This window comes from Myotis brandtii, unplaced genomic scaffold (genome assembly GCF_000412655.1).
Source record: "Myotis brandtii unplaced genomic scaffold, ASM41265v1 scaffold779, whole genome shotgun sequence".
Taxonomy (NCBI): domain Eukaryota; kingdom Metazoa; phylum Chordata; class Mammalia; order Chiroptera; family Vespertilionidae; genus Myotis; species Myotis brandtii.
Window position 1 is genome coordinate 1,666,902 of NW_005371125.1, and position 11,370 is coordinate 1,678,271.

Consider the following 11,370-nt stretch of genomic DNA (forward strand, 5'->3'; position numbering starts at 1 on the left):
TCTTATGTTACTTTATATAATACACATTTTAAATACATTAATAAATATTTTCTACCACTGCCTTTACTTTTTTCATAAACACAGTTATTTTATATTTTAATTAAATTTATTGGGATAACATTGGTTAATAGGATCATTTATACATTTCAAGTGTACATTTCTATGATACATAATCTGTATTGTCTTTCCATCACCCAAAGTCAGATTATTTTCTGTCACCATATATTTGGGCCCCTTTACCTTATACTACTCACTTGTCCCCTTCCCTCTGGTAACCACCACATTGTTTTCTGTGTCTATGAGTTTCAGTTTTATATATCACATATGAGTGAAATCATATGGTTCTTAGCTTTTTCTGATGAACTTATTTCACTTATCATAACATTCTCAAGGTCTATCTATGTTGTCACAAATGGCAGTATTTACTTTTTTTCTTATGGATGAGTAGTGTTTTATTGTGTATATGTGCCACATTGTCTTTTTCCAGTTCTCTATCAAAGGATACTATGGTTATCTCCATGTCTTGGCCAATGTGAATAATGCTGAAATGAACATATAGTTGTATATATATTTGCAAATAAATGTTTTCCAGTTATTTTTGGTATAGATACCCAGAAGAGGGACTGCTGGCTCATATGGTAACTCTATTCTTAATTTTTTGAGGAACTTCCATACCATTTACCACAGTGGCTGTATCAGTTTACATTCCCAAAAGCAGTGAATGAGGGTTCCTATTTCTCCACACTTCTCTAACATTTGTTATTACTCATCTTGTTGATAATAGCCATTCTAATGGGTGTCTCATTGTAGTTTTGATTTGCATTTCCTTAATAGCTAGTGAAGTTGAACATCTGTTCATATATCTGTTGGCCATTTGCATGTCATCTTGGGAGATATGTCTGTTCAGGCCCTCTGGTCACTTTTTTTAACTTTATTTTTTTGTTGACACTAATATAGATGTACCCAACCCCCAACCCCACTCCCCACATTTGCCTATCTCCACCCAGCCCCTGCCTCATAAAATGTGTTAGGAAGTATTTCCCCTTCTTCACATTTTGGAAGAGTTTGAGAAGGGTAGGTATCAAATCTCCTTTGAATGCTTGGTAGAATTCACTAGTGAAGCCATATGGTCCTGGAATTTTTTTTTCTGGAGGTTTTTAATGGCTGTTTCCATTTCTTCACAGTTTATCAATCTATTTTGATTTCCCAATTCTTCATGATTCTGTCTAGGAAAGTTATATATTTCTAGTAACCTATCCATTTCTTCTAGGTTATTGAATTTGGTGGCACATAATCTTTTATAGTATTCTAGTATGATCTTGTCTGTAGTAACTTCTCCTCTATCATTTCTGATTTTGTTTATATGAATCTTTCCTCTTTTGTCTTTAGTAAGTCTAGTCAGGGGTTTGTCAATTTTATTAGTCTGTTTAAAGAACCAGCTCTTTGTTGTATTAATTTTTATATAGTCTTTTTGTTCTCTATTTCATGTAATTCTGTTCTAATTTTTATTATTTCCCTTCTAGTGAATTTAGGTGGATTTTGTTCTTCTTTTTCTAGCTCTTTAAGATGAAATGATACATTGTTTACTTGAGATTTCTCTTGTTTTTTTCTTTATAATTGAATTTATTGCATCCCAGAAATTTTGATATATATTGTCATATATATTTTTATCTCACCTTTTATTTCTTCTTTAACCCAGTCATTTTTCAGCAATATGTTTTTTAATCTCCACATATTTGTAATATATTTTTGTTTTTATTGTTTTCATTATTAAGATGTCTCCAATTTTCCCACCTTTGCCACTTCCACAGAGACTCCCACCTCGCCTCCCTCTGGCCCTCACCACATTGTTATCTGCATCCATGACCTATGCATGTATGTTTTTTGGCTATTCAATTCACCTTCTTTCATCCTGCTTGCCCTCCTCCCCACCACCCCTCTGACATCTGTTAGTCTCTACCATGTATCCATGTATGTGGTTCTATTTGTTTGTCAGCTGATTTTGTTCATTAGAGTCCACATTTAAGTGAGAGCATATATTTGTCTTTCTCTGGCTGGTTTATATCTCTTAGCATAATAATCTCCAGGTTCATCCATGATGTCACAAAAGGTAAGAGTTGCTTCCTTTTTACAGCCATGTAGTATTCCCTTGTGTAAATGTACCATAGATTTTTTATTACATTTATGTACTCATGGGTGCAGTGGCCAAATGCTAAGATACCGGTCTTGTAATTTCCACATATTTGTGGGTTTCTTTACTTCTGTTTTTCAGTTGATTTTTAATTTCAAGGCATTTTGGTCAGATGATATTCTTGGTATAATTTCAATCTTCTTCAATTTGCTAAGGCTAGTTTTGTGACCAATCATATAGTCTATCATTGAGAATGTTCCATGTGCACTGGAGAAGAATGTATAATCTGATATTCTGGGATGAAAGGCTCTGCAAATGTCTATTATGTCCATTTGGTTTAACATGTCATTTAAAGTTGATATTTATTAATTTTCTGTTTTTGTTGATTTATCAAGAGCTGTCAATGGAATACCGATATGATTGTGTTTTTGTCAGTTTCTCTCTTTAGTTCTGTTAGTAGTTACTTTATATGTTTTGGTGCTCCCTGATTGGGTGCATATATATTAAGAAGTGTTATGTCTTCTTGATATCACCTTTATCATTATACAATATCCATTTTTCTCTCATATTACCTTGGTTATCTTGAAATCATCTTGTCAAATATAAGTAAGGCTACACTTGCATTCCTGTGGATGTTATTTGCTTAGAGAATAATTTTCCACCTTTTCACTTTAAGTCAAATTTTGTCTTTGCAGCTTAGCTAAGTCTCCTGAAGCCATCATATGGCCGGGTTTTGTTTTTGATCCAATCTGCTGCTCTGTGCCTTGCCTCTTTATTGGTGAATTAAGTCCATTTATATTTAGAGTAATTCTTGGTATACGAGGATTTCCTATAGCCATTTTATCCTTTATTTTCTGGTAGCTCTGTGCCTCCATTGGTTCTTTTCCTTTGTGTTTCTGTCTGTTGTTTTTCTTTAATGGGTTCCATATTTCTTTCCTCTGTTTCATCTTTTTTAAAGTTACGTATCTAAGTTTTAGGTTTTCATGTGTGGTTACCATTAGGGTTATGAAAAAGAGAGTTTCACAAATACAGTAATCCTTTTTCTTTTGAATGAATCTGGCCTCCATCCTCCTTTTCAAATTCAGACCTTTATCCCCTCCCCTTTTATTTTTTTTTGTTGTCACAAATCATCTGTGTTTTTGCAATAAGGTTGTTGGTGATCTTACTCATAGTTTTGTGATACTTTATTGCTTCAGGTAGAATAATCCCCTTAAGTACTTCATGCAATGGAGGTCTTTCTTCTATTTCTCCTTCATATCTAAAGGATAAGTTTGCTGGATATATTATACTTGGCTAGTAATTTCTTTCTTTCAGTAGTTTGAATATTTGTTCCACTCTCTTCTAGCTTGTAGGGTTTCTGCTGAGAAGTCCGATGATAACCTAATGGACATTCCTTTATAGGTTACTTTCTTCTTTTCTCTGTCTGTTTTGAGAATTATTTTTTGTCATTAATTTTTGACAGTTTTAATATAGTGTACCTTGGAAAAGGCCTTTTTGGAGTGAGGTAATTAGGTGTTCTGTTTCCTTCTTGGATTCCAGGATCTAGCTCTTTTTATAGGTTTGAGATGTTTTCATCAGCTATGTATTTGAATAGGTTCTCTGTTCCCTTCTCTCTCTTCTTTTTCTTTTGGTATGCCTATTATTCTTATATTGCTCTTTCTGATAAAGTTAGATAGTTCTCTTAGAGTTATTTTATTTTTTTATGCTCAATTTTCTCTCTTTTTCCCTTTCTGTCATATCTAGATTTCTACCTGATATCACTAATCCTTTCCTCCATCTGGTCAGCTCTATTTCCTATTCTTGCTATTTCATTCTTTTTTTTTTTTTTTTTACTGATTTCAAAGAGAGGAGAGTGAGGGAGAGATATAGAAACAGCAATGATGAGAGAGAATCATTGATCAGCTTCCTCCTGCATGTCCCCTACTTGGGATAGAGCTCACAACCCTGGAATGTGCCCTGACCGGGCATCAAACTGTGACCTCCTGGTTCATGGGTCAATGCTCAACCACTGAGCCACACTGCCAGGCTCTCTAATTCATTCTTGATATCCTTTATTAAATTCTTCATCTCCACAATTTCTATTTGTTTATTTTTTTAAAGTTTTAATATTTTTAGTAAAGTACTCGTTTTGTTCCTTGATTTGGTTTCTCAGTTCATTAAGCTCCCTATCTGTTTTCTTGCATCACATTGAGTTTTTTCAGAACTATAATCTTTATTTCTTTGTCATTTAAATCACATATTTCCATGTCTTCAAGTTTGTTTTTTTGGAGATTTTTCATTTTCTTTTCAAACTGCCTCACTACCTTGGTTATTCATAGTAGTTGATGGATTCCTTCTCTGTGTAGGCATCTATATATAGGTGACACTTCTCTAGCAGATTAATATGAATAGGCCTTTTATTATTTTCCAATAGGTGGAGCTAAATCACAAGTTTTTATGTCTGTGAAATCCCAGTGCTGTCACCACAGCCAGATACTGCCATCAGTGTAGTTGCAATTCCTTGGGGTGGGGTGAGCTGAGCTGGGGGAACCCAGCAGCCTTCTGTGTTGTTTTGCCATTTCAGTTACAGTGATCTCAGCCATCCTGACATCTGAGAGTCCTCTCTGTGCCCCAACCCTGAACCCAGTCACAGAGTGCACTCTTTGCTCAGGGATGAAATTGATTCTGTAGGACCATTTCTCCAGCTTGCAGATAGTGTGCTCCATAACTACATACCAAGGACAAAGGGAGGCGAGCTCTGGGAGGCTATGGGCAACCAAGCTCCATGGCTTTGTTTCTCTGTCTGGAATGCTGACTGGCCTACAACCGCTTCCTCACTCCAGTGCTGTGTCTTGACTAGGAACCTGGGCTCAGCCACAGCTTGTACTGTTTACTCTTATAGGAATGCTCACTAAATTTCTTTGCTCCTCCTGGCTGAATGGAGTATGAGCCACAACTCAATTCCTCCCCTTTCCAGGCTGAGCCTCACTGTGAGCTTTCAGCTGCAGAACTGCAAGTGCGGCTCCTTTCAGCTTCTTGCCCTTCTCACCTCCCCGCCTTCACTCACACTTGCCCACCTTTAGATGTTTCAATGTGCATATCTCTCAGGTGTATTTGTGCATTCACTATGGAATCCGTTGTAGAGTTACAGCCATTCAAATTGTTGAAACTTCAAGGGGAGAAACCAAGGGGCTCTCTCATGCTGCCATTCATCTACCACTGCCTTTATTTTTAGTTAGTTAATATACAGTTGTCAAAAGCAGGACCCTTTCATATACAAACTGACTTATTTTTGCCTAGAATTTTTAAAATTATTTCCCCCTTTATTATGTGATTTTTTTTTCATATGGATTTTTTATTTCTCTAGTTAGGGTAAACTATGATTTTGTTAGTCTTGTTCTAATTAACAAAAATAGAACAAATAAGTGTTAATTAAATTCTTATTTTATTCTGCTGGACAGAGGGTCTTTTAAAATACATTGCTATGGTTAGCCTACTTACTTTCAAATTGTAATATTTATTAAAGTTTATGGATTAATCAAAACATGTTTATTTCCTTCCTTTTATTTAACCTCTCTATCCTGCCAGGATACATACTATTTTCATGACAGGACCTTTTTGTAAGTCAAAGTACACTCAGTTAACATCACCCATGTCTTAGCCCTCTGCATGCCCAGGTATTAGCTTTATATTCCATACTCATTATTTTAAACAAAGAGTCAGAATAGTACTTGTACATGGAGCCATACAAATGCCCCAGTAGTTTAGGTGCATTGTATAGTTCACTTTTGGCTTATCATACATTCTAAAGTAGAATGAAATGTTTTTAATTTGACAAGTCTTTGCTTTTACCTGTTAAATTTTACTTTCAAATTAAAGTGGTATTGCTTAGACTGTGCTGTCTAATATGGTAGCTACCATCATATGTGGCAATTAAAATTAAGATTAAATAAAATTTAAAATTCAGTTCAATGGTAACACTAATCCTATTTCAAGTATTCAATAGCCACATGTGGCCAGTAACTACTATATTGGATATCACATATAGAAATGTAGTCATTGCAGAAAGTTCTATTGACAGTGTTGCTTTAAAGATAGTATTCACTAAGCCTCACATTTCTATAAATTGCCACATATTTTAAAGCATCTCCAAAAATATTTTATGACGTTATATCTACTCTCTAGTTAGTGCTTATTCTTTCCAATTCTGGTCCTGTGACATTTACATCATCATCTTCATATTATGATAGAAGAAACTAAAGGTCAAAAATGTTAAGCTGGAAGGGGCTTATCTACTTTTTCTAAATACAAAATTGTGATCTATACCTTTCTTATTCTTACAACTTTTTCCACTGAATGGATTTTACCTAAATGCTCATTTATAAATAGCCTATCACTTCTCTTTCTGTTTTTACTTATATTTACACACAAATTTGCATATCACTCAAATTCACTCAAGAGTTCTGTAACCTTCAATTTCTAAATGAATTTATAAATAAATATACCTTCACAACATATTGGCATCAGCTGAGAAGTTTTCCAATATTTCACATCTTCCAGGCCAAAACCTTCAGGTAATATACATTAAAATATCTTATTTATGTGAACTTTGAATACTTTTAGCATTGATCATGTTACTCATGTTATTCATAAACCCTATGCAATCTGGTAATGAATTGTCAAAAAATGTTTATAAAATTTTGAAAATCCCTTGACTATCTCTATATTAAATCTACACATTTGTTCTTTTACACATTTTTCAAGGTCATTCAAGCACATTGTACTATTTCAAATACCAAAATCTGAGTTTTCTACTGCTCTATATATCACATAGGTAATTAAAATATTTTGAAGAAACCATTTAATCTTCTCTCTGCCTTCCCCATCCAAGACCCAACTCAAGGCAAAATAGGTTCTTCAGATTAATTGAATCTTTTTCACTAAAAGGTTTACTTACCCTCTAATGCAAATAAATCCTCTGTGTTTTCAAAGAGTTGGAAAAAAAATGAAAATATTTAACATTAACAAACAGCACATTGGCTGAAATTTACCCTCATTTTGATGACTCATAATGCTTAAAGATCTTACCTTGACTTGAAAATCATTATGAAAAATAATTGTCATTATTCTATATATGTGTAGAAATGCTAGTAATGAAAAATGTTCTACTCATCTCTCAAATAAATTTATCCAGAATATTTTCAAAAGGCAAGATAAAGCTTTCTATCAAAAATAATCACTGAGAAAAATTGACGTGTCAATTCATTCTTAACTTTTAGATTTGTGTGTTTAGGTCAAGTTTGTGGCAATCATAATCAGACAGATTAAAAGTAAGTTATAGGGTTGGTTATTGATTTGTAAGTAGTATGGTTGAGTCCCTTGTCTTACCACAGTAGTGGATTAAGGGAAACACTAACAATTGGTGAAAATTAATAGACATAAAATGAAGATTCAGATTAATAAACCCTATGCAATTTCGAAAATTGCATTGATTAATTTTCTCCACAATACTTTGCTTAAACTTTGAAAAATTAAGGTGATGACTTACTCAAATTTTGAAGTACTCTAAAACCATTCTTTTTGTCTTTAAAAAAATGAGTTTTCTCTAGCAAAATGTTTTTAAAACGCACCTTAATGAGTTGGTAGTTTTGCACTCCGTTTATTCCTATGTCAGGATCAATGGCCGCTGGGAGAGCAAATCGAGAGTTTATAGCTGAGTTCTCTGGAATTGATATGTTGATAACGGTTGCTGGGAATAATGGTGCATTATCATTTATATCTTCTATCAGAAAACGTATCTTAACCAGTCTAAATATTTCATCTGGCAAAACGGCAACTTCCACTTCATAAAAGCAACGGCCATCCAGCAAGATACCAGTACATAATTTCTCACGATCAATGCGGGCTCCAGTAGTGAAGATCTCACCAGTACCTTCTTCGATTCGGATCAGTGGCACTTCCCCAGTCTTGTACACTAGCTTGAACTTCATGGGAATTTTTAAGGACTTGTGTCGAATTAGGGACAGGTTGAGGTCTTTCAACAAGTCGCCTATCAGGACGTTTTCTGGCATTTCTTCTCGAATGGAATAGTTTTTCTCCTGGGCGCCAGACTGAAACACGACGCATGCTAACAGGACCGCAAATATATACGTCCCGGACAACAAGTCCATACCAGGTACAAGGCTCAAAGTTCGTTGTACCCCCCCCGCAGAGTACTGTCAAAAAGAAAATAAAAAGAAAGAGAAGAGATAGAGAAAGAGGAAGAGGAAGAAGAAATTAGTAAAGCTGACAATTAAATGTATGTTTAATAATTACTCAGTTTAATTTAAAATCATTAAACAAAAATAGTACAATCAACAGTTAAGTAAACTATCAGATTTTTTAAAAATAAAATATGCATTTTTACATTAAAATGTAAAATGAAACAAGATATCTACAGTTATCTACAGTAATTAAAAGGACTAGGAAGCTATAAAAGTGTCCACCATTGATAAAATTTATAAAAGATAATATTATGATATACCAACCTAGTTAAAGGTAATAAAAATAATTAAAATATTTAATTCAATGGTTAGGGAAAAGTAAAGGAATATGTTACCAATCAGAAAAATATACTAGCAATCATTATTCTTTGTTATAATATGGATTTCAAATGCAATTCTTCTATTGATAATGAAGATATACAATATTTTGAGTGTTTTGTTCTGGGCATCAAAATGTAAAATCGATCTAAATAACAGAAAATAAAGAATCATGATATATGAGGGGCGTGGGAAGTTTGGATTAAAAAGAAGTCCTTTCAGAGAGGAGAGTAGTTTATATGACAAATACTTAAACATGGGAAAAAATATCCATAAAGCATATTAAGTTTTTCTTCTTTGGATGAGAAGAATAAGAATAGGGATAAATTATAGGGAAAAAACTAAATTTTTGTTAGTTTAACACAAACAGCTGCCTATTAAAACATTTTGGGGAAAAATATAGTTTTCAGGGGAGAATGAACTCCATCTTTGGAGGTAGTGACAGAGAAGATGCATCACCAGGTTAGCTCTGCATATTTATGATTTGGCAGATAATATCCAAACATTCAGTGGGAGAACTGGACTAGAAGATATCTCAACTCTGAGAATTTGTGTTTATACATGGTAGAAAGTAGTCCATATGAAATGGGTTTTCACATCTACACAGTGAAATAAAAATTAACCAACAAAAGGAAGAACTTGACTAGGGTTTAAAAATAAGAAAGTCATTTGAAATCACTTTGCTGAGTTAAACCAATGAGTCAAAAAACAAACAATCTCTGGCTCTTTATAATCCATTGCTTATTATTTGTAACTCACTGAAATCTGCCAAATTATTTCAGTTCTCTGGTTATTCTGATAAAATTCAATAAGGAATTTTTATTATTTAAAATTTACAATGTTTTTCATTTTCCTTTATTAATTCTCAATTTTTATTCTCAACTAGATTCGTTTGATATAGCATTAATTTTGGTATATTAAATACATTTTAATATATAGTATCATGGAATATTTCATGTGCTTCTAGATGTCATTTGTAGTTAATATATAAACACAATAAAATTTGTATCATACTGCAATAAACCCTATCAGATGTTGTATGTTTTATAATTAAAGAGGTATTAATGCAGCTATCAATGCATTCAGAAGTTTTAAAAAATTAGCTGACAAATAGTTATTTAAAAATCCATTAAGGAAAACTATTAATGCAGACAGGTATGTAATTAAGGAAGTTCTCAATATTTATTAGTAATAAATAAATAATAAAAATTTTAGTAAAAACAGAGGACTCCTGAAATGATATATCTTGCTATAGACATAATGGTTTGATTATGCCAGACAATGTATTATGTTAAGTAATTTCCCCACTGTATAGCTGGGCATCTGCATTAAAAAAAATATTCACATGGACAGGTCAGAAAACAAAAAAGTGGAGAAAAGGACACTTTCCTATTTGCAATCAGTAATAAAATAAATCTATTTGTTAGAACAATTGAGATGGTTTAAGTCATGAGGAGAACCAATAAAGAAACTAGATAAACTTGAAACATATCACTTTATATTTCTTTTCACTGAATTTTAAAAGTATGTATTTTGGGTTCAACCACTTTCCTGTTTTGAGTGATTGGTGCCATTTACAAAACATTTTAAGTATAATATTAAGCAATGCTATTGCTAAAGAAATTATCTATCTCAGTAAACAACACAAAATACTATTGCCTGTGGTATTTTCAGCATCATTTGCTCAATGATGAGCATTGGGATTACGTAATATAGAAACTTCAAGATTCATTCTCTTGTGAATTATTGGCCTTATACTCCTTTATAAATTTGAGAATAATGTATCTTATTTATACTTACTATTAGTTAATATGCATACATATACATGTGTACTATACCTTGTGATTCTAGGACATCTAAAAAATGAGTGTCTATGTGTGTGAATTTATAAATACCATGCAAACATAAGCAAAAATAAAAATGGGACACTGACAACTGGAATTAAAACTACCACTCTATTCTTGTCTTACCCTTAGGTATTACACATTATTACAACTGGCAGAAGAATACTACAAACCATTTTTAGAAACACTGCATGCATGTTACAATATCTCTACACAAGAGGAGGAATTAAGAAAGTGACCTAATTTCAAACGGTCTCCCTCTCCCAACCCATTATAATCTGTCCTACTCTACCGTTTAATAACATCATCAAATAAAATATTTTAAACTGTGTTTTATCATTCAAAATTAATTTGGAGGTTTTAAAAACCATGGAAAAAATGAAAAAAAATAAGACAATGTCATTTCTAAAACTGATATGAAAATACATATTGCAAACCTGAAAGGAATATTTACCCTCTAGTTAGTAATTACTATCATGACAGTTTAATCACTTATCAAAAATATTTATTAAGCAATTTTCATATTCCAGGCACTGTTATAGGCACTGAGAATATATCAGTGAAAAAAACAGGTAAACATACCTGCCCTCACAGAGGTTATATATGATAATATAAATATTCCAAAATATCTTTAATTTAGGGTTAAACCAATATATAACAAACTCAACTCTGCTATCAGGATGTAAAAATACATGATTAAATAACCTCATTCTCCATTGTTTGATTCCAACCCTTGCATTTTCTAGTTGAATATGTATTGTTATACATACTAAATTATTTACAAACAAAACAAAAATTAAAATGGATTTTCTTTAAAATTTTTAGTTTAATTCTT

The 11,370-nt window shown here is 32.7% G+C and overlaps 1 protein-coding gene across 4 annotated transcripts in view; it reads right to left on the reverse strand.

Annotated features, from left to right (window-relative positions):
- PCDH11X (protocadherin 11 X-linked) overlaps positions 1–8,310 on the reverse strand; it is a 920,016-nt gene extending 911,706 nt beyond the window's left edge. For all 4 annotated transcript variants that reach the window (XM_005883184.2, XM_005883183.2, XM_005883182.2 and 1 more), the window contains exon 1: positions 7,741–8,310. In XM_005883184.2, coding sequence (XP_005883246.1) covers positions 7,741–8,280 — 540 coding nt within the window. In that variant the 5' untranslated portion in view covers positions 8,281–8,310. The remainder of the gene's footprint in view (positions 1–7,740) is intronic.
- Positions 8,311–11,370: the final 3,060 nt, after the last annotated feature.